The sequence below is a fragment of the Haemaphysalis longicornis genome, unplaced genomic scaffold, assembly GCF_048455015.1.
Source record: "Haemaphysalis longicornis isolate Haplotype H1 unplaced genomic scaffold, Haemaphysalis longicornis Haplotype H1 scaffold_9, whole genome shotgun sequence".
Lineage (NCBI taxonomy): Eukaryota > Metazoa > Arthropoda > Arachnida > Ixodida > Ixodidae > Haemaphysalis > Haemaphysalis longicornis.
In genome coordinates, this window is record NW_027526460.1 from 157,408,385 (window position 1) to 157,430,480 (window position 22,096).

Below are 22,096 nucleotides of genomic sequence, written 5' to 3' on the forward strand. Positions count from 1 at the left end.
TTTGTATTTTATCTAACTGCTTTTGTTATTTACCTGAATTGTTTATTTACTTGATATGAATGTATCTTTATATAACAAACTGATTGCTTTATTTGCGTTTATATTGTAACTGACTGCTTTTTTATTATGTTTGTATTGTAGATTGTAACCACTCCCCTCTGTAATGCCTTCCGGCCCTGAGGGTAAATAAATAAATAAATAAATAAACAGTGGCTGCCGAGCAAGTAGATGCGATTCAGCGATAACGGGATTTGAACCCGGGTTAGGATGGCGGCTTCGCAGGAGCGGAATTAACTACTACACCTCAAGATAAAGCGGTTCAGAGGGAATGAAAAAAAAAGCGGCAACGGGATTTGAACCCGGGTTAGGATGTCGGCTTCGCAGGAGCGGAATTAACTACTACACCTCGAGATAAAGCGGTTCAGAGGGATTAAATTGAGTGCCACATGCACGTGGACATAGCTTCAAACATGCCCCTAGATGGCACCATGCGTCGCTTGGCTGTGCTGACTGGGAAACGCCTCCCCGGCTCTGGGGAAACGCGCGTGCGGACCCGGCGAGCGGCGTTCTGACACCGGCGGCGCGGCGCATCTTGGTAGGGAGGAATGTCGATTTTCGCTATCCATCACACGAGCATAGCTGAGTTTGTACTCGTAGGGCGTGGTTTACAAAAAATGAATAACGCTGAAGAATACGGAGTGTCTCTGCAGCGGGAAACACCGCTACTCGCGCGACCGCGGCAAGCATCTGCCAGCACGGTCGACAAGGAGCCCGCTCTGCCGTGCATGCACGATACGGCATACACCACAGCAGCTAAAACATGTCAACGCCCGCAACAACGGGACTTTTGCTCAAAATCAGTTTATAAATGCGTGAGAGCGGGGGGATATAGAAGAGAAAGACCGCGCTGGTGATCGTCATCCGCGCGGATTCGTAAAGCGGTAACTGTATGTATAAATGCGGCGGCGCTAAGCCTTTTCCGAGCGTCGGGGCCTTGCAGGGACTTGTTGGCAGCGACAGTGCCGCATGCGGAAACGCTAGTGTGTCGCTAGTTGTCGCTGTAAATCTTCAATTTCTGTCGTGAGCGAGCATGTTGGGTTTGGGACCTGCCCACCTCGCCTTCAAACGCTCGTTTCCCCTATTCTAAAACTGGCGTGCCGACGCGACCACGGGCGACGAGGGTAGCACGGTCGCCGGGTAGTTCGAGCGGCCCGACCGGCCCCGCGCGGCAGTTGTAGGAGCAGCCTGCGCAACGGCTGCTAGAGAAACATAAGTGTGACGTACCGCCGAGCGCAGCCAAAGGCTGCGCGTACCTCGAAGCTTGCCCTGTTTCTCTAGGTGGTCTCGCGCGTGGTCGGTGACATCCCAGCCTCCACAGTGCTTTGGAGGCGCGATGAGACCGTAAGAGCTCCAGGCCTTATGGGTGGCCCTTTTTAATGAACGTAAACGCTTTTAAACCATTTTTGCGGCACCACGTCCCTTGGATACTACTCCACTTTATGCACACGTAAAATCGCCACCTTTAGACCCTGTTTAGGGCCCCTTTAAATCCCACCTGCTTTTTGTGTCGAGGGGAAATCACGGAAGTCCCCGCGGGTGGAGATATCGGCGCACATAAAAACTGCCAGCTGGTGTAACGGATTCCGCACACCTCTACTTCAGCACGCCTCAGAGCTCATGTGCAGCATCGGAGCGTAAGACCTCAATTTGAGTCGGCATCTGCGCCAGCATTGTGTCTATGTACGCGTCGAAAAAAGAAATGGGAAATCCGAATGTGAACCAGTTGCCGCCTGCGCGAATCTGGGCTATGCTGATTTTTTGCTAAAAATTGTATGAATACTTCTTTCGTGTTTGCGGCATCATTGTTTGTGCACACTCTTGGCGTGTGAGTTAAAAATCCAGTTGGTGTGCAGAGCTCATCCTGCGTGTCCTCGGTCTTTAGTCTTGTCCTGGCTGCGCTGTTTTTAAATATCTTTCACATCTCAGTTTGGGCACCTCAGCGTCTTCGTTCCAGGTGAGTACAGAAAAGAGGTCCTCACAGCGCTTATATTGCCTGGGAGAAGTGACACGAAGCATCATAAGGCCTCGTGAGGAACGGTGTTACGACCTCGCTCGTCGGCCTACTGTGCGACGCGAATACGCCTAGCTGCCCTCGTCAGTACCGGTCGGTACCGGAGATGTTTCCCATTCCCTTCCAGACGGTAATGACCAGCAGGAAGATCGATAGGCGTTTTACATTAGGATTCATACTAATCATACTCCAGATACTGCCATGTAGCTTAGCACAGAGCGTGATGAAAAGTATGAAGCGGTTTAGCGCTGCATATTACGTCAAGGACAGTGAAAAGACAGGACGAGCCCGTCCATCCAGTTTTTTCACTCTTCTCGCCGGAACTACGCTGAACCATGATTTATAGCCATGGACGAACTCTCCCAACAACGCGTTCTAATTATGATGAAAGAGCCCTACAGCGTCATGTGTTCCCACCGCGTGCAGTGTGGGGTGTTTCAAGAATTGCATAGCCTTGTTACTCGAGAGGAGCGCAATACCTGCCGCCTTGAGGCACCTTAAAAATCTCGACGTGAAATCCTGTTTCGCGTAGCCACGTAAAGAATCCTACTTCGGGTGATGGTATCGTTTCCCCCTTCGGAAACTCCGTGCTTTCGTTTGTGCCCCATTTGCTGAAACTCACGGGCTATACATGTTTGCACTTTGCGCTCTCATTGTTTGCGGAGATACCGGAAGACGTGCACGGGCACCAAAGTGACAAGAGGTAGGCTTACGCTAAGGGCATTAAATTTCCTAGGTTTCCCGGCCTTCGAGCGGTCCCTTAGGTGCCTCTTCTATTTATGACGCGATGTCAAGTTCACAGCTTTTAATCGGATTCTAGGAACAGCCATGCGCTTAAAAACTTCAGGTGTGGCCTAGTGCAGTTTATAACCTATTTCTGAACTGTGTTTATTTATAGCTTAGTAATTTTTAATTTCAGGAAGCTGGTGTTCTGCGTAAGCCCGCTGCTAACCTACATAATTCTGCCTATGTATTCTTCCAGGTTCAGTTCATCGGAAAACCCGCCTCGAAAGTATGCTCGCTGGGGCAAAATTGTTGCTGTTGGCATGGGCAGCAGCATGCCTTGCAAACGCGCAGACGGTCAAGCCAAACATGGTGCTGGTTTTGACAGACGACCTCGACTTGGAGCTTGGTAGCATGGTGAGGTGTGAATCTCTCTTATAACGAAAGCCCATAGCGGAAGGCCCTTCAAAATGTTCGTGTTTCGCACTTTATGTTGGCCTTTGTGAGTAAATGAATAGTGCTCGAAAGCAGGAAGTGCTTGACTGCAAAGTTTTTTATTTAGGCTATTTCGCGTAGCTAATGCAATTTTCTTTATTTTTCTTTTAGTCACCAACATTTATTGCAAACTGTGTATTCACCGTACCTGCTTAAATTCCCAAATGGGCCGCCCGCGTTTTTTTTTAATAATGCGACAGCGTTAGTTCACTGCGTTCGTCAAAAATGCAGTCTGCGCGGTAGCGTGCGATAACGAGGTCGCAGCGCTCAAAGAGTAAAAAGCAGTTGCATGACTGCTCTGAATGACGCCCCATTTCTCAGAAAAGGCCCCATGTACAAAGCGAGTGATTGATTTGAGAGCAGGTTGGGCAGGTTCCGTCCGGGTGAGATACGAAATGTGGTCCTCCCGAGTGCGGGACCAGCACGGAACACCTGCACCACGACAGCTCGATTACTCTGGCTGACTGAACTACTCTGGCTTCGCATTCTAAGCGTGTGTAATAACGTGCACTCACGACTACAGGAACATTATAATTGCAGAACTAGAACTTAGCGGAGTAGCAAAGCACGTTCACTCTAAGTGCGTATATGTAGGGCTAAAAACAGTGATTGGCGGAGCCTCTTAGTCATAGTACCTGAAACAGAAAGAAAACGCCACAACAGAGAAAAGGGTGGTGAAGTTAACAATGAAACGACGCATGCGCACCACTGCACACCAGACACCGTAGCTGAATCGTGCATGGAACTAATGCTCCATCTTCCGCGCGACACGTCTACGAATTTATTCGATTTGGTGTGCGCGGTAAAGGACGGGTAACCGCCCACACCAACAGCGGCTGCGAAACATCGCGACGCACGCAATACAGGAATTAGTGTTTTCAACACCTGAACACAACTGCTTTTGCATTCACTACATCCTGAAGAGTGCTTAGGTGTCGCGTAATCTTAGAGGCAAAGCCCTAAGGAGTCAGACTCATATGACCGCACTCCTATGGGCCTTACTAATTCATGGGCCACAGGCTTAAACAGCATCGTGTCCGAATAAGAATAGGTTTGCAAATCTATTGAAACATTCCTAACGGCGTAGTTTCCTTCTTCTATAAACTTGCCACATGTTTAATGAAATAAAAAATAAACAAGGATCAAATTTTGGCACATGCAGTTCTGCCTAGATGGCGGTAGATGTGTGGCATATGAGAGTTTCGTGTATTTACAGGTGACTCATATTCCTAAAATGAGCAAAATATCCCGTTGTGAACGTCTGTGTGTATTTGTAAAACCTGTCGTATTCGTGCCCGATGGTTTTTAATCCCGTAGGTGATGAAGCAGTGTGTCCCATAGAAATGTTAAGTGGTGAGTCCCCCTTAAGCGGCTCATTTTACGAAAAAACGAAGTTTCTGGGCGTTGTATCAGTTCGTTGAATCAGTTTTCCGTTACAGAAAATGGTCGCCATTGCAAACAAGAAATAACGAACACATCTTGGAATGGGATCTAAACCCAGGTCTCCAGGGTAGGACCGAAGCGCCGCGCTATCTCCGAGCGTTCGCAGCGATTGGACCAAGTTAGAATACTGCCTGCAGTGTTGCACGTGAATGTGACGGTACGCGAGAAGAGGGTCACCCAAGCCATGCAGAGCTGTGGCGTACTACGCGGCTGCTCACGATATTAATTCATGCCAAAAGGCAAAGAAACAGACGCAAATAGAATTGGCAGTAGCGGAGTCTGTGTCATGCGAAGAATTCGCAAGGACAAAAACAAACGCCGGTTAAAGAAGACGCCGAAAAGAAACTACGAAGCAGACGACACGCGCGAGACACTCCGCCAAGTTGATTGACACCAGCTACGGCGCCGAGTGCTCGCGACCACTGCACGAGCTCGCGCCGGCCACCAGCCAATCAGGAGCGGCCAGCGACAGCGACCCGCGGGCAGAGGCAAGCCACAGAAGAACACCGGGAGAACAGTGACTATACTCGGTTACAACTCAAGCACCGCACCACCTCATGTAGTGTATCACTCCGCCAAAGCGCCGGACCCATGATGTCAGTGCGCGCGCGTTTTTAAAGGGGCTTGCTATGAATGCGTGATATCGTCTGCCTACTTGTCTTACGCAGTTTGTTTGTCGTCTCGTCACTGGAGTCGTATATAAGCATATTAAGTCCAAAAAATCACGGGAACGGCTCACGCCATGTTCAAAATATTCCCAGTAATGCCCTACTTGCGCCGCGTGGAGAAACATCCGGATACGGTGATAAGGCACAACGCCAACTTCCGGTGCCGTTCTTAAGTTGTCACCGAGTATAGAACTATGGAGAGCGACCGGGATGTGCGGCGGGCGGGCGACCGGACCCGTGCCGTGCCCCAAGAGGTCCTCCACAGGCGCAACCTCCAGGAAATCTCCTCCGCAAGGAAGTCGTCTCGCCGGTCATCGGTAGATGACCACGACGCTCCAAGAGAGCTGCGTCTGCAACTACGCGACGTGAGCTCGGAGTGCACTCTACCGCTGGGACACGACACGTCGCCTGGACTGCGCAACACCGCAACACCACAGCGTTGCTTCTTGGACGTGTGGGACAAACCCGTTCCAGCAGCTTGCACGTACTGTGACGTTTGTAGCGTAAGCTACACGGCCGAAGTTGAGCAGTTTCGCGTGTGCCGTGAAGGGCCCTTCTGCGCAAGCGCGAGGGGCATTGGATTGAATGGAATTCGCTTGGCTTGGTTTGGCTTGGATCGGATTGGATTTGGATTGGATTAAAGTGGATTGTGTTGCATCATGTTGCGTCATAGCCGCGGCAGACGAACTGGCGCCGGCGCGCTCCCAGGTGTGCGCCTCAATTGCGCGGTAGCCAAGTCTGACGCTGCACCGGAGCCGCTTGAGAGAAGTTTCGCGTGGCTCGTGAAGAGCCATGCTGAGCATGCGCGAGGAGCAGTGACTGGACAGGACTGGACTGGACTGGATTAGACTGAATTGGACTGGACTAGACTGGACCAGACTGGATTAGACTGGACTGGACTGGATTGGACTGGATTGGACTGGATTGATTTGATTTGATTGATTGTTGGGGTTTAACGCGCCGACGCAACGCAGGCGATGAGGCGCGCCGTAGTGGAGGGCTCCGGATTAATTTTGACCACCTGGGGATCTTTATCGTGCGCCGAAATCTCGTACACACGGGCGTTTTTGCTTTTCGCCTCCATCAGAAAAGCGGCCGCCGCGGCCGGGAATCGAACCCGCGACCTCGTGCTCAGTAGCGCAACGCCTTAGCCACTGAGCCACCGCGGCGGGTAATTGGACTGGATTCTTGAACCTTAGCTCACGCTACGCATATCCTGGCATAGCGGAGCTAAGCCACTACTAACTTTTTTCATTCCCGGACTTTTACTGTTTTCCTTTTGTTTGAACCCTTTACCGTTCGCTCTGCCGCATTGTCGCTAGATTCCACATTGTTCGCTAGCTTTCTATGGTTCCCTCTTATTCTTTAGCGGTTTTTGTTTCTTCTGTGTGTACTTATTTGAGTTTTGGGTATATATAAACTAGTCTCGTTTTCACAGTTTATTATATTTTTTTTTATTATTGTCCCCCGAACCTGACAGTCTTCTATCGCCAGGCTTTCGCATTTTCAGCATGTGAGCGGACTTGAGTGCCCCGCAGATATTTGTCCTGCTCATTCGCACACACTTCTGAATGCGTAAAAAAACCTAACGAATAATAAAGATATTAAACGAAATAAAACTCTAAATACAGGAAACTCATCCTCATTCTGCACGAAAATGGAACGCTTGCGAAAAGTAGGCTAGCTTTTGTACCATATGTTAACTAGTTGGCTAAAAAGTGGTGCAAGCAGAAACTGCGTCAAGGTGTGTCTCCAGCGGCAAGCGAAGCTTAGTGGCGGTATCACGGTTGAAAAGAACTGCAGTTTGTCGAGATAAATAAATAAATAAATAAATAAATAAATAAATAAATAAATAAATAAATAAATAAATAAATAAATAACGTAACACAACCTGTCAATTGTTATTAAAAAGAAGAAAATGACAGATTATCCACCGGTTGTAGTTGGCTAGTTGCATCTAGTTATCTTGTAGAGGAAGTTCCATTGGGCAGATGTAAGTTATTCATCCTGCTTTAGCGGCGCCAAGGCGATGGACGAAGATAAGAAGATGACACAGGGGGTGGGGTGAAAACAAATCAAATGCATTATACCGAAAAACCATACATGGAGCTCACTTTAATGCACACACCGGAAAAAAAGAGAGGAGAAATCGTGTTATGCTTCGGCGGAGCTGCTGAAATGGCACTGGCAGAAAATTAACTTCTCTATCAGACAATCTGACCAAGGCTTGGCTAGGACGCAAGGTCGCGGAAGCGTTCCACGTTACAAAAAAACAGTCTAGTTAGGCACGCCGCGGTCGCCTTGTCAAAGAGAGGGTTTTACTTTTTAAAGCAAAGCTTTAACGTTATGACCATAAACTCCCAACGCGGTGAAGGCGGTGGCATTGGGGGGAGGGGGGATTCACCCGCGGGGGATTCACCCAGTTTCACCCACGGAGTACACTGTAGATAGCGCGACGAATTTGTGATGGCGCGGCGACGATTGTTTTGGGCCTGTTTTGGGCCAGCTTCTTGTCCATTGCGAGCTTCCTTCGCACGGCATGATTAACTTGTTTGACAGCACCTCCTCGATAACCCGGACCCGACTGAATCGGATTGGTTTGCAGGATTGGTTTGCAGGGCTGGAAAACAAAATGTAGCGACCACATACAGACATCTAGCCGCTGGAGAAACCCTACCTTTTGCACACAGCTTGCCACGAATTGGTATCCGTTTTCAAAATTGGTGAATGCCAATCCGGTTGTGTTTTAAGAGGTATTGCAAAAGACGAAAGGTGCAACTGAGTCTGCTAAATAGCGATTATAAAAGTTTCCTAAGCTTTCTCGCCATTCTCAAACTTTCTAAACTAACCAGTTTTAATCGGCATAAATGAGAATCACTAATCTCACATGCCGAATTTTTTGGGAGTCCGCGCTTGTATCGCGCGGTGGAGCAGCCCCGAGCTAGCGCACCAGCATGGCTAGGTTCCGCTGTCTCACCCTTCGATAGACGCTCCCCTCCGTTTTCTTTCTGCCTACTCACGGCCGGGCTTCAGCGGCGGTATCCAAAGCTCTAGCCCGGCCATGGCCGATGCGGCTGCTGCGTTCCGCACGCCGCCCCACGAATTCCAGGTAACGGCCGGCAGAATCTCTGGTGTCGCTCTTTGTAGAGTCACGTCTGTGAATTTTTGTGACGTCGCATAGGCAGTTGTTGTGGGTGTCATTTAAAGCTTTGCTTTTGAATCATCTTCATAGCAGCGTGGGTTGGAGCCAATTTTTTGTCAGTGCGATTTGGTTAGGACCGCGCGCGTGTAACATTTTGCTTACATGAGCTGTAAAACTCCACTCAGTGCATAATTGGTATTTTTCTTGGTTCTGTACATATTGCTATCATTATCTTTCGGGTGGCACCCGCCACATGTTTCAATGTTGTAGATAAGCTACGTACTAACTCTTGATTTGCTTATCATCTTCGGCTGAGACACTGTAGCACTTTATAGCAGTTTTCTCGATGTAATAGGTTTTAGTTGTTAGTGAGCGTGCGCCATGTAACCTTGTTTTTCTTCCTCCATCGTCTGGGCCCCCTTTGAGCAGAGTTAGACCGCTGTCTTCTCGTAGGCAGGATGTAGTCCAGATAAATCGCTGCTTCAATGGTGCTTCCCAGAGCCCTCTGGGCCTACATGCAAAGTTGCCCTATCACCGCCGGGAATATAGGCGTGAACAAATCTTTCCCCACACAGCAGTTATATTGACTCTTGCAGACTATAATGGCCCAAGTGAAGCTGTAGAAGCCTTCTACATAAGCAGATAGATGAAAATGTAGCATACTTCAATGTTGGGCATCAACTCGCCTATATTTGCGCCCTTCAGCTGAGCATGTTACTACCACATTTAATAATTAGGCGCGTAGGATTCCTCTATATACAACTGCCACAACATTCATACTGTATTTAGTCTCTCTTTTAATCTTAAGTGCTGAGTACTTTATGGTCCCGGCTTGTCGTCGTGTCTTGTCCGTCGTCACGAACTCAAACAGAGCACGTAATCACGGCGTTCTGAACCTATACGGACCACAGCTTCACGGCGTCACCTACCCAAACAGCCTTCCTAAAGAAAACCGCTTCTTCTGGCCAGGATCGAACTTGGGTCCTAGCGTTATGAAGCCAACGTTAACTCATTCTTAATAAAACTTGCTGCTGGGCTAGTTGGTTCATGATCATAACAACTGGGATTACCGCTTTAAAGAACAGGACACACGTAAGAAAAAACGGACAGGGCTGGCGCTACTTCAACTAGCGCCAGTCCTGTCCGTTTTTTCTTACGTGTGTCCTGTTCTTTAAAGCGCTAATCCCAGTTATTAACTCATTCGCTCCACAGAGACGCACGTTCCTCATATGCAAAGTGCTATGGGTGATGTTTGCGCTGCGTCGTTACCACGGGAGCTTCCGTTGCTTGGCCGCAAATAAGTACACAGTAATAAAAAACATGGAAAACCATGAATTATCCCCAATTAATGAAACGTCAGCCCTCGCCTGAATAATTTCGGTAGCAACGCCAGGCTGCTACAGTCAAACCCGGTTATAGCGAATTCCAATATGCGCCCCGATTAGTTCGATGTATCCAATACTTCGATATAGCTAAACCCACCTATAACGAGTTTATTGTTACGAGTTCGCAATACGCTGGAATCCCCTTGCCATCTCTGCATGCAGAAACGAACAAAATAAAGTATGTCATTACCATGCACAAAACAATCGATTTATTGCAAATAATGAAGCTACTTTCCGCCTTAACGCCTTAACTGCCTAATTCCAAAAAAAAGCGGTGGTTTTTGTTTTCCCTTTCGTCTTGGCAGCGTTAAGTAGCACAGCATTCTGTACACGAGACATTGTTTGCACCAGTTAGAGGCCGTGTCCTTCAATATCTAAGAAATATTGGCGGAGGACATCGACTGCCGAAAGCACTTCATTCCCATACAAAAATGCCTTATGGGCGTCTATGGAAAAATGTATGGTGAGCTATGGCCGCATATGGGTCTCTATGGTCACCCATAAAAGGGCATAAATTAGGCTATAGCCAGCTATTGAAGTTTTTATGCATCCTGCACTAAAGAATGTAAACCATACAATTCTCTTTAGATGATTATAGAACATCCTAGTGTGTTTAGTCTATGGAGTCACAGCTATTCAGGTTACTATAGCTGGCTAAAGAAAAATGTGTGGCTTTAGTTCTATAGACCAGCCGCGACAAAGCTCTTTTGGCTGGCTTTAGACCATTGTTTAGCTTTAAGTCTACAGACTTGAAAGCATTCAGCTGTCTTTTGCCAGCTATTGAAAAGTGTTCATCCTAAAGCTAAAGAGAGAAAGCCATAAAAGCTACTTTGGCTAGATATCGGCCATTGTTTAGCTCTAACTCTACAGACTCAAAACCATACACCTGTCTTTTGCCAGCTATTGAAAAGAATCCGTCCTAAAGCTAAAGAGAGAGAGCCATAAAGGCTCATTTGGCTGGATATAGGCCGTTGTTTAGCTCTAACTCTATAGACTCAAAACCATTCAGCTGTCTTTTGCCAGCTATTGAAAAGAATTCGCCCTAAAGCTAATGAGAGAAAGCCATATAAAGGCTCATTTGGCTGAATATAGGTCATTGTCAAGCTCTAATAGTCTACATACTTCGAACCATTCATAAAAGCTTCTTCGGCTAGCTGCAGCGCAACATATAACTGTAAACCTTTAGACGTGTGACAATTAAGCAACATTTAGCCGGAATTAGGAAAGCGTTTGGCGCAGAATTTACAGGCCTGCATCCATAAAAGCTTCCTTAGCTAACTACATAGTGACATAAGGCTCCAAGTCTCCAGCCGCTAACAAAAAATGTTAGCCTATAAAGGTATAATTCGAGCAACCATTAAATCCTATACCGCTGGTTTCAATATGACTTATGACGCGTAATTTATGCACTAATGATTTACCTAGCTACATCTACAACACAGATTGAATAACGATGATGAGGTTCATAGGCCGGTTATATGAAAGTTTTTGTTCAATAACCTTAGGTACTTATTATACCAACAATACGGGAAAAGTACAATTAAAGGCAGCTACAGATTAACGCTCAAATTCAGGTTGCAACTTTGGATACTGCGCGTCGGCAAAGCTTGCAAATGAACGCTGCCGGAAACACGTATAAGTTCGGAGAATTCTTCCGCTGCGGCCCTTGGCTGCCGCGGTCAAGAAAAAAGCGGGCTTCTCTGAAAACGGCCCTCTCATCGTCGAAGCAAATGGGAAAGAACCTTCGCGGCCCACGGTACGTACGGACACAGTCAGAAATATGGTGGCATCGGCGAACAACCGCATTCCGTCTTTCGCGGAGCCCACTTTGAAATTAGTCATTGAGAAAGGGGGAGAGTGACCCATGCCGGACCGAAGGAGGCGCGGAGAGGAAATTCTGCGAAGCGATGGAAAGGTAGAAGGAACCATGACCTGCTAGCCGGCCCTAGAAGGGACACCCCGGCTTTATGTTTTATTTTCGGTTGTTTGTTTGGCACACTGGTTTTGGCGATGGGTACCAAATGACACGGGTGGGGAGGGACCACGTGGGTGCAGCGCCCGTCGGTGTCTGTAGCCCGGCTGTGCGAAGAAAAGTTTTCGTTGAAAAGAGGGTCAGGCGTTTCACACTGTGTTAGTATTCGTGCGGGCAGCAATGATAGTGACAGACAATTTTCCCTGAGTACTGAGAACAGATATAGTTTTTTCGGATGAAGAAAACAAGACGTTAAGCGATGTTGTATTTACCAAATAAAATAATTACCAGCAAACAAGTTAGAAAAAGGTAGAAAGATGGGCACATATCTCCGCACTATTTGCTAGCGCGATGGACCTGCTTATACAAGGATGTACTCAGTCAGCCACATCTCGTCTCCTTGCTCATGTGCGCGGGCATGGCACGTGTTGCCTGGTGCTTTGAATTTACGTTTCGACCGCAAAGTGTTCGTGTAGATGGTGTGAAGCCAAGCAAATGTGCAGCTTTTCGCTGTCAGAAATTTCAGCGTTTACGGTGACAGTGTAATGATTAATTCAACATCAACTTGACGTCATGCGAAAATGGATACCTGCGATACCGCGACAGGACTTTCATCGTACGCAAAACTCCAGGGTGAGTGATCTTACGAACTGAAGAGGCTGAATAGTGCGAGAAATACAGGACTTTTTTGGGGGTTCAAGAATACGTTTCCAAACTACCCTGCACCACATGGGCATTGCAACGTACACAGAAGTGAAGATTTGGCCGCAGTGATGAGACAAAGATAATTATTTTTTCGTGTACTGAGAAAACTTACAAGGAACTAATTGAGCGGACTTGGAAAACGTTTTTATTATGGCATTGTGTGCGACGGCGTCTTGATTGTTTTATTAAGAGTGCATTTCCATTTTAGCCACCGTACTTGCAGCTTTGTGCATTGAGTACTGGGTGAAATGAACGAGTTCTGAGTGCTATCTTTTCTGTGGACTACCCAGCACCTGTAGCTACAAGTGTCTCGGTAGGCGTTCACGGAAAATGTGCCGCGTAGTGTGGCTGTCGAGCCAATAACGTGAGGGTGAGCCAGAGTGTTGGAATGCGTGTGCTGTGTGTTTCGATCGGCGTATGTGAACTACTGTTTACTGGCGGCGAATTACCGTAGATAGTAGCCCTTTATGCAATGTATGGGATGAATAAACCCCTTGGTTTTGCTTTCCTTGTTTGCCTGTGAATGAAAACTGGCGAAGTGTTTGCAATCGCAACCTTGCACTCCCCCTCTATCGCTGAAGTGTTCACGGAGCATATATTACAGAATGCAGATAGGCAGACAACCTCAGTGCCACAGGAGAAGTTCTAGAGACCCGCAAGGCTGTAAGCCGGCATGGCAGCGTGTTAATAATTTCTCAGCGGCTGCTGCTGTCGCTGTGTTTCAAGTAGTGGTGATTCTGTTGTGGCTGCAGCTCATGCAAAAACATTTTATGGTCGGCTATTGAAAACCCTCCTTATGGTTGTCTTTAGCTATTTGGCCAATTATTTTCAGACCGAGGAGGCCGAGGAGTTCTTTTATCTTTAGGCCGAGGAGTTCTATAGGGATCTGTACAGTAGCCGGGACATACAAGATAATGCCGAACGATACAGTAATTCAGAGGAGATAGACACCCCACCAGTAACGACCGAAGAAGTAAGGAAGGCTTTGAAAGAAATGAAAGGGGGCAAAGCACCTGGTGAGGATCAGATAACAGCAGACCTCTTGAAGGATGGCGGAGAAATTGTACTTGAAAAACTGGCAAACCTGTTTACGCAATGCCTAATGACCGCAATGGTACCGGAATCTTGGAAGAACGCGAACATCATCCTAATCCATAAGAAAGGCAACATGAAGGACTTAAAAAATTACAGGCCGATCAGCTTACTGTCAGTCTTGTACAAGGTATTTACCAAGGTAATCGCTAACCGAATCTCTGCCACCTTAGTTTTCAGTCAACCTAAAGAACAAGCAGGGTTCCGTAAAGGTTATTCAACAAAGGACTATAATCACACGATCAATCAGGTGATAGAGAAGTGCGCTGAGTATATTGAACCCCGATATATATAGCCTTCATAGATTATGAGAAAGCATTTGACTCGGTCGAAACCCTAGCAGTCATTCAGGCATTACGGAACCAGGGGGTAGATTAGCATTATGTAAGAAGAGTAGAGGATATTTACAATAGGTCTACAGCAACCATCATCGCCCATAGGGAGAGCAGTAAAATACCTATAAGGAAGGGTGTCAGACAAGAGACACAATCTCTCCAATGTTATTCACAGCATGCTTACAAGAAGTATTCAGAACGATGGATTGGGAACAGGTGGGAGTAAGGGTTAATGGAGAATACCTCAGTAACCTCAGATTTGCTGATGACGTTGCCTTGCTAACTAACTCGGGGGACGAATTGCAAAGCATGCTTTCCGCACTGGGCGAACAGAGTTGAACCGTGGGCCTGAAAATTAATATGCAGAAAACTAAAGTAATGATCAATAACCTCGGGACAGCACAGCAGTTTGAGATAGGTGGCGAGGCAGTGGAAGTGGTAAGCGAATATATCTACTTACGCCAAGTTGTGACCCCAGATCCCAACCATGAGGCAGAGATAATTAGAAGGATCAGAATGGGGTGGGGTGCATATGGCAGACATTCTCAGATAATGAATAGCAGCCTACCATTGTCACTGAAGAAGAAAGTGTATGACAGCTGCATCTTACCGGTACTCACCTACGGGGCAGAAACTTGGAGGCTCACTAAGAGGGTTCAACTTAAAGTGAGAACGACTCAGCGGGCAATGGAGCGGAAAATGATAGGTGTAACATTAGGAGACAAGAGGAGAGCAGAGTGGGTCAGGGAGCAAACTGGTGTTAAAGACTTATCAGTAGAAATTAAGAAGAAGAAATGGACGTGGGCAGGGCATGTAATGCGAAGGCAGGATAACTGCTGGTCATTAGGGGTAACAGAGTGTATCCCTAGAGAAGGCAAGCATTGTAGGGGGCGGCCGAAAGTTAAATAGGCAGATGAGATCAAGAAGTTTGCGGGGATAAATTGGCCACAGTTGGCACAGGACCGAGATAATTGGAGAATAATGGGAGAGGCCTTTGCCCTGCAGTGGGCGTAGATAGGCTGTGATGATGATGATGATGATGATGATCTTTAGAAGTTTCTATGGCTGTTTTAAGCCATTCCTATCGACATTTCTATGGGTGTCTTTAGCTTCTTCTATAGCCATAGCGACATCGAAAGAAGAGCTAAAGACAGCCATAGAACCGGCTATAGAAGACGCGAAAGACAGCCAAAGGAATGTCCATACGAATTTCTAAAGACAACCACAGAACCGGCTATAGAAGACGCTAAAGACACCCATAGGAATGCCGATACATATAGCTAAAGACACCCATAGGAATGTCGATAGGAATTGCTAAAGACACCCATAGAAACGTCTAAAGATTATTGGGCCAATTAGCTAAAGACGGCCATAAAGAGGATTTTCTATAGCCGACCATGCAATATTTTTGTATGGGTTAAGCGTCGGACGGCTTTCACTCGCGACATCCTCTGCCTCCTCGGTGCTTTTCATCAGCATTACGACGGTGCTGCTGACGGTGCCCGCGTCCGAGGGGCTTACAGTGACGGTAACGTCGTCGTTGACACTCAGGAAATCTTCGAAGGACACTCCTTTTGGTCCACCATCGGGAACGTTGGCGAGCTGCCGTCTTGGTCCGGACTCACTGACTACGCGGGTTCCGTCGTGAGTCCCGCGCGTCGGAAACAGTTACGGAAAGTGCGGGCGTCATGTCAATCCATACGAGGCGCAAAGTCTCACTCGCGGCCTTTTCTCAGTGGTCGCGGCCAATCAACATCTCAATCGCCGCTCCGAGAACATACATTTTGGCGGCCATTCTAGGCATGCCGAGTTCCATATATCAGATGTGAAGTTTGTTATAAGGAATACGTTTCGCGTGTCTTTCCGCAACCTATTTATTTTTGTTCGATATATAGCATATTTCGCTCTATCCGGGTTCGTTATAGTCGGGTTTGACTGTACTGAAACTAGTCAAGTCAAGGCGCCACAGCTCCGCTTGGAGGGCTTCGCTGTTCCCAACAGCTGTCACGTTGAGTGGAACTGCTTTAACTGTTTTAAAGACGATAGTCTTTCTTGGGCTACTTAAACCCAGAAATTTTGGTCTGTCTGTATGTCTGTGTGTCTGTATGTCTGTCCGTCTGTCTGTCTGTGACTCGATTCAGCCACCCGGCCAAAGCAAAACAGTGCCTGCGCAATAGTCTTATATAGTCACAGCTAAATCTACCCGTCTTGGTCCGGTGTAATGTTCATACTTGTCAACATTGTTGAAGAAGAACAAGACGTTACGCAAATATGAGACAACAAATCAATACAGAAGTGATATTTGCAGTGCTCCTTTATAAAAATTCAAACATGCTTGACTTTTGCGAAATTAAATACTTCATCAACTGCAGAAAAAGAATTCACTCCGCCGTCGCCTGCTGTCGCCAGCGCCACTATAGCTTCTGGCGCCATTTTAAGAAATCAACCGGCAACAGTTACGTAAGGTTCCACTAGATAGTTTCCACGTTCTACTTGCAACGCACGTGGAGTGGGGCAACGCGGTTCTATAAACGTTGAAGTAGGGTGCCTCGAGTAACGCGCGCCTTCGCCGTACGGCAGCGTTCGCATCGAGACACCCGGTTTGGTGCAGTGGAACGCGGGAAATTTAAAATGATTTAAGCAAACCTTTGGTGTCTTTACCTTACGAGGAGCGCGACGCAAGAGGAACAACATGAGAGGTGAGCGGTAAAGCGAAGGGAGGCATTTACTTGGCAAAAGTCGATAAAGACTATCGTCATTTGACGACATTTGCAACGAAAGGAGCAGATACGCGGCCAATTTTTTTGTTTGGATGATCTTTTGTTTAGGACTGCTGTCCCTATTGTGCTAATGAGAGGTATATAAAACTGTGTTTACTTGTGACAAAACATCACTTGACAGTCTGCGCAATACTTCTGTGGTTTCAGCTCGTGTTTCATGCTTTGTGCAGCTAAAATAATAAACGGCTCTGTCTATTGTCGGCTCGGCTTTATGTTTGTCACCAGTCTAGTCATCCAAGACTTTCTGTTCCCATGAAAAACCGTAACCAAAACTTTTGTAGGTGGGACTGCCGGTAAGCATGAAAATTAGTACGCTAGCCACTATTGAAGTACGCATGACTTCGGCAACAAGCTAGAGCAAAAAATTAGTGTCCTTCCACTCTGTGAAGATCGACCTGCGAAGCTGGACGCAGTCCACGGTGTGCACGAAACAAAACAAGTTTGTTTGCAATTAGCGAGTGAGCATACTTTTTAGGCAATTTACAGAATAAATTTGAAATGACCCGAGCTTTATTCTATCGGACAAACCTGGAGCTCTATCCCTCCCGCGTCGTTTGTGTAGTGCACCACCACAGTCCGCTCGACCACTGTGGGCCCAGGACAGACCGCATTGGCCGCTTGACGTCAGCGTTTAAACCTTCCGCCAGCACAATGCGCATGTAAGGGCATGAAACTTATAGTTTCGAGCGCACGCCTCGCCCCCCTCCCTCCCTCCGCTCCCAAATCATGCACGCATAAACCGGCAACTCGTTATGTGCGCATGCTTGGAAGTAAAACAGACCGTCGAAAATGTCAGTCCGGGGGCCGTTTAAGCTGAAGAAGTAAAATTGGCTCAAGTCGGCGTTCCAACGGGCAAAGTTGCAGTTCATCCGGGAGGAATTTGCAGGTACTTGACGAACTGGAACCTGAGGCGGCAACGGGGGCGGCAGTGGTTTTGCGTATCAAACTAAACGTTTTTACACCGTTTTAGCCAAAAAGGGTGTAGCATAAGTGGAAAAAGGATGTTGGGAGGCATTTACACCCTTTTTCTACAATCTCAACTCCCTTTTCCTAGCTCTACACCCTTTTTGTGTGAAAAAAGGGTGTTGATCAACTTCAACAGCCTTGGTTTTTCTTAGGGTATTGAAAGGGCATGGAAAAGGTGTTCAGCTGTTCATTTAATGAGGCCATGCTTGGATGCATAATAGCACTGTAAAGAAAAATTGCCCCCATCTCCCCGAGAGGGAACCCTGGTGTGATGCGGCGCATGCATACGCGAAATGAGAGAGTACACGTGTTTTAGCGACCAACACCCAGCTCTTTATTACATTTAAGAATGATGACTTTATGGTCAGTAAAGTGCACAGTGAGCGGCTGCCGCAACAGTGGTCGAATCTTGGTTGCATCGTCGATGTTCGAGAAGAACGAGAGCGAGCGCTGACTGAACCGCCGCGGAGCGATACTCGCTTAATATTCACAGCGCTTGAAGGAGAGGAGACCGTGGGAGAGAGTCGCCCATGCGCGCACATGCGCACCGGAGCAGCTGTTAACGCAGCGTTAACGCAGCGAACCGCGCGCCAACCAAGCGCGCCAGCTGTCGTTATGCTAATGCGCGGAGTGAGAGTGTTGCGCACAGCTGTGGGAGAGACTAACGGAGGAGAGTCGCGCATGCGCAGGTGGCGTGCGGACGGACGCCGAGGACGCAGGAGGGACATGCCTCAGAGCAATAGATGCGCCGCATCTAAAAGACATCCCCTCATATACTTCTCTACTCGCAAGAAATTTTCAAACGCAAAAAGAAACAGTTGCTCGTATGTAATGATCGCTCGTTTACATATGCGGTGCACCTCATGCCACAAGTTTAGCTTTGCCACGTGAAACAACAATTTGAACCTTGAACATTAAAAATATTATAGTCGTGTGGCGAAAGGGGTGTTTACCGACTGCAACACGCCCGGCTTTTTGTAGGGTGTTGAAACTGTGTGAAATAGGTGTTCAGTTGCAAAAAAAGAACGGTGGCGCTGGTTGGTCGAGCGCTGTAAAATGGTAAAGCAGTTGACCAGATCGCGTCGAAACCTAATTTAACTTGGTACGATAAACGGGATATTGTTTGCTACAAGAGTGAAATAATCATTGAAGGTAATTTTCTAGCGGAGATTGAAGTCTAATTTTGAGAACTGTGGCTTGTTACTGTTTATTGTTGCCGGCAAAAAATAACGGAAACAAAGTAGGAGTTTCCATGGCGCTATACCATTAAGCCTAAACAGGGCTTGCAAGCCTGACCAAACTTTCCCAACCATCGGGACGAAACGAAAAGTGGGCCGCGTATCTGCTCAGTTCGCACTACAGGCTATTCGGGCGCACCTACGCGCCAGGAGCTGACCCGCTGTCAAAAGAAGTCACCCTCTGTCAATTCTAAACCCGTTCCCACACCCTACGAGACTACGCGGTACCCACCCCACACTCTACCCCTACCCTGTGCAGACAGTTCGACCAGCGCGCTGACCTGGTTTACACGGTCTGGAAGCGCCACAATAACCCAGATTTGAATCCAATTCCCAGTCCACCCTACGCGCAGTGGGAGAGTGAACTTGCCAGCTCTGACGCGAATAGGCAGCTACGGCCGACCCAAACAGCAAAGGCGGCGGGTAGAACCAGGGGAGTCCTGGACTAAGAGCCGCGCCCAACTGGGCTCTTCAGTTTGAGTACACTTTTTTCTTCTCCTCGTGGCTGCACTCGTCGCCAAAACCGATAGTCTGCTGAACTCCCCGCCACTTAACTGCCTCTGCTCTCCCCTCCCCTCCACGTCTCTGCTGATCCCTTCCTGTCTCGGTCCTCCTTTGGCAAAGGCAACAGAGCTTCGCTGGTTTCGATTCAATTTTCCCGCTTCTGCACAACTGGCGCCATGTATCTTGGAGCCTACTGTTACTGGTTATCTTGGCGCAAAAGCCACAAGCTCTGTTCTTGCGCGCGGGCCCCTGTTATTTTTATCGCATAAAATAGAGTTTTGAACGCGTTTTTATTGCTTTCGCAAAAAAATACGATCCCGTCTATTTTATTTGAAATAACACTGCTAGTATAAGTTGGGCATTTGGCTTCAAATATGCCTAATAATTTTTTTTTGTGAATATTTGCCGACGGTCCTGAAAAGTATGGAGCATGCTCCTGGATTTGTATTTTGGAAATGTTTTGCCTAAATAAACGCCTCGTTCATGAATTCTTTTACCTTTTGGCCGGGAGGCTGAATTGAGGGACGATCAGGCAGACAGACAGACCAAAATTTTATCGTTTAATTAAACTAAGAAATATGGTCCTATTTAAAATTGCAAGTGCCAGCCTCAACATTTATTGTACTTACGAGGGGACACGATTTGACATGAACCTGCAGACTCACTAAAATCGACCTTCAAAACAGAACGAATTCAACCCGTCCCGAAAAAAACTCAATTATGAATGAAACGCTGTGGTGCGATTATAGAGCATTGCCTTGCCGAAAGCTTGCAGCATAGTTCCTGCCACGTGTTAACGCTGTTTCGCTAAAATCGCTGCAGCTTAAGTGTATTTGACATGGTGCACCTTTTACATGATGATGGTGGGGGGAGGGGGTGATGATGATGGTGATGATGGTGGTGATGATGATGATGGTGATAATGATTATTACGCTAATGTCTCGAACGCAGTGAACAGGCGACAACTTCAGCAACGCCAACCTTGAAATAAAGACAGAGTCTTCGGTGAAAACGCAGAGCAGTTACTGTGAAAGCACTGAATTTGCCGGCCTATTACGTTCTTGCAGCGTTTGCCGTTCTTGCAACTAACACGTTCTTGCCGCTTTTCAGAAAGCCCTGGTGAGGACGCAGTCCTTGCTCGGCGAAGGCGGCGTGACGTTCGCCAACACGGTGAGTGTCAGCAGCCATAGGTACTGATGGGCTATCGACCATGATAGTGTTTATATCTGTCGAGCTCGGGCATATTCCAGATTGTTTTTTCCTCGCCTTTAAAATCGGATATTTCTTGGCCAGGACTAATTTTTCCCAAAAAATCCCACTCAAAGAGAATGATGACAGCCCTGCACTCTCAAAAGTAGGATATTCTTATTCACCTGCTTAGAATTTCATGCCTGCCGCTTCAGTATGTCACCACTTCCGTCAATTCTTTCAATTTATACTCTGTAGTTGTATGCTAGCATATTCCTGAGGTACAGACCCCAGCACTATTACAACAGTATACGAGCGGTGCCCGTTAAAGATCCCAGGGTGGTCGAAATTAATATGAGGCCTGCCTATACAGCGTACTACATAGCCAAGGTGTAGCAGCAGAACTTTATAACCCCCCCAACCCCCTCCCCCCCAAAAAAAAAACGATCTTCTAAATCTTTGTTGTACTACCTGTCCAGCCCATCGTTATGAGCGAAAAACAATACTCAGAGCCCCATGGCTTTGGTTTCGCTGTTTACATGCATATCGCTTCCCATTCTAAGTAGAGAAAGCAGCAAATTGAACTTGCGCGCGCGCTCAATATTAAAGTCCTGCCCGCACTCAGAGAGATAAAGCCTTGATTGCCAAGGTGTGGCTCCGAACCCCGCCGCATTTGGCTGCCGCAAGGGTGGCTTAAGGGCTGCTCAAACTGTTACGAGAGAAGAGCTCCGTGATGAGAAAGTAAAAGCTGTGACTGGCCAGTGGTAATGAATTATACTGCCTGGGCCAGAAATAGTCCCGGGGCAAAAGTTGTAGTCACAGGCTCAAAAAAGGCTCAGCGTTTTCTGCCTTAGATAATGGAGAGAGATTGTGCAGAATGCAGGAATGCAGGAGAGATTGTGCAGGAATAAGAAGAAAGGCGGATGCACATTGGGCGCACCACAAGTTTAAGTATTGTAGCATTGCTCTCAATGTTAGAATATCACGTACTCAACTTCCAAGCTTTGCATCAGTGGTGCATGTTAGATGATCGCAAGGCATTACATGTTCTTTTTCGTCGATCATCCTTCGTATGTCGCAGTACGTGACGACCCCGCTGTGCTGTCCGAGCCGTTCGAGCATTCTCACCGGCCGCTACGCGCACAACGCTCACGTAGCCAACAATTCGCTGTCCGGGAACTGCAGTTCGCTGATGTGGCAGCGTGGACCAGAGCGCGAAGCCTTCGTCGTGGCTTTGCAGGCGGCCGGATACGAGACCTTCTACGCCGGCAAGTACCTCAACAAGGTGCGTACGTTTACACTGCTGTTAACGCGTCAACTGAAACGGCAAACGTTTTTAAGTGCAGAGCACTTTAGGGGCTCGCCTTGTCGTCCTAGCTCGCTGCAATG

General features: G+C 47.5%; 1 protein-coding gene across 2 annotated transcripts in view; it reads left to right on the forward strand.

Annotated features, from left to right (window-relative positions):
- The window catches only part of LOC144153762 (N-acetylglucosamine-6-sulfatase-like), a 134,521-nt gene that overhangs the window by 30,566 nt on the left and 81,859 nt on the right, over positions 1-22,096 (forward strand). For both annotated transcript variants that reach the window (XM_077685473.1, XM_077685474.1), the window contains exons 2-4: positions 3,054-3,211; positions 20,630-20,689; positions 21,789-21,992. In XM_077685473.1, coding sequence (XP_077541599.1) covers positions 3,054-3,211; positions 20,630-20,689; positions 21,789-21,992 — 422 coding nt within the window. The remainder of the gene's footprint in view (positions 1-3,053; positions 3,212-20,629; positions 20,690-21,788; positions 21,993-22,096) is intronic.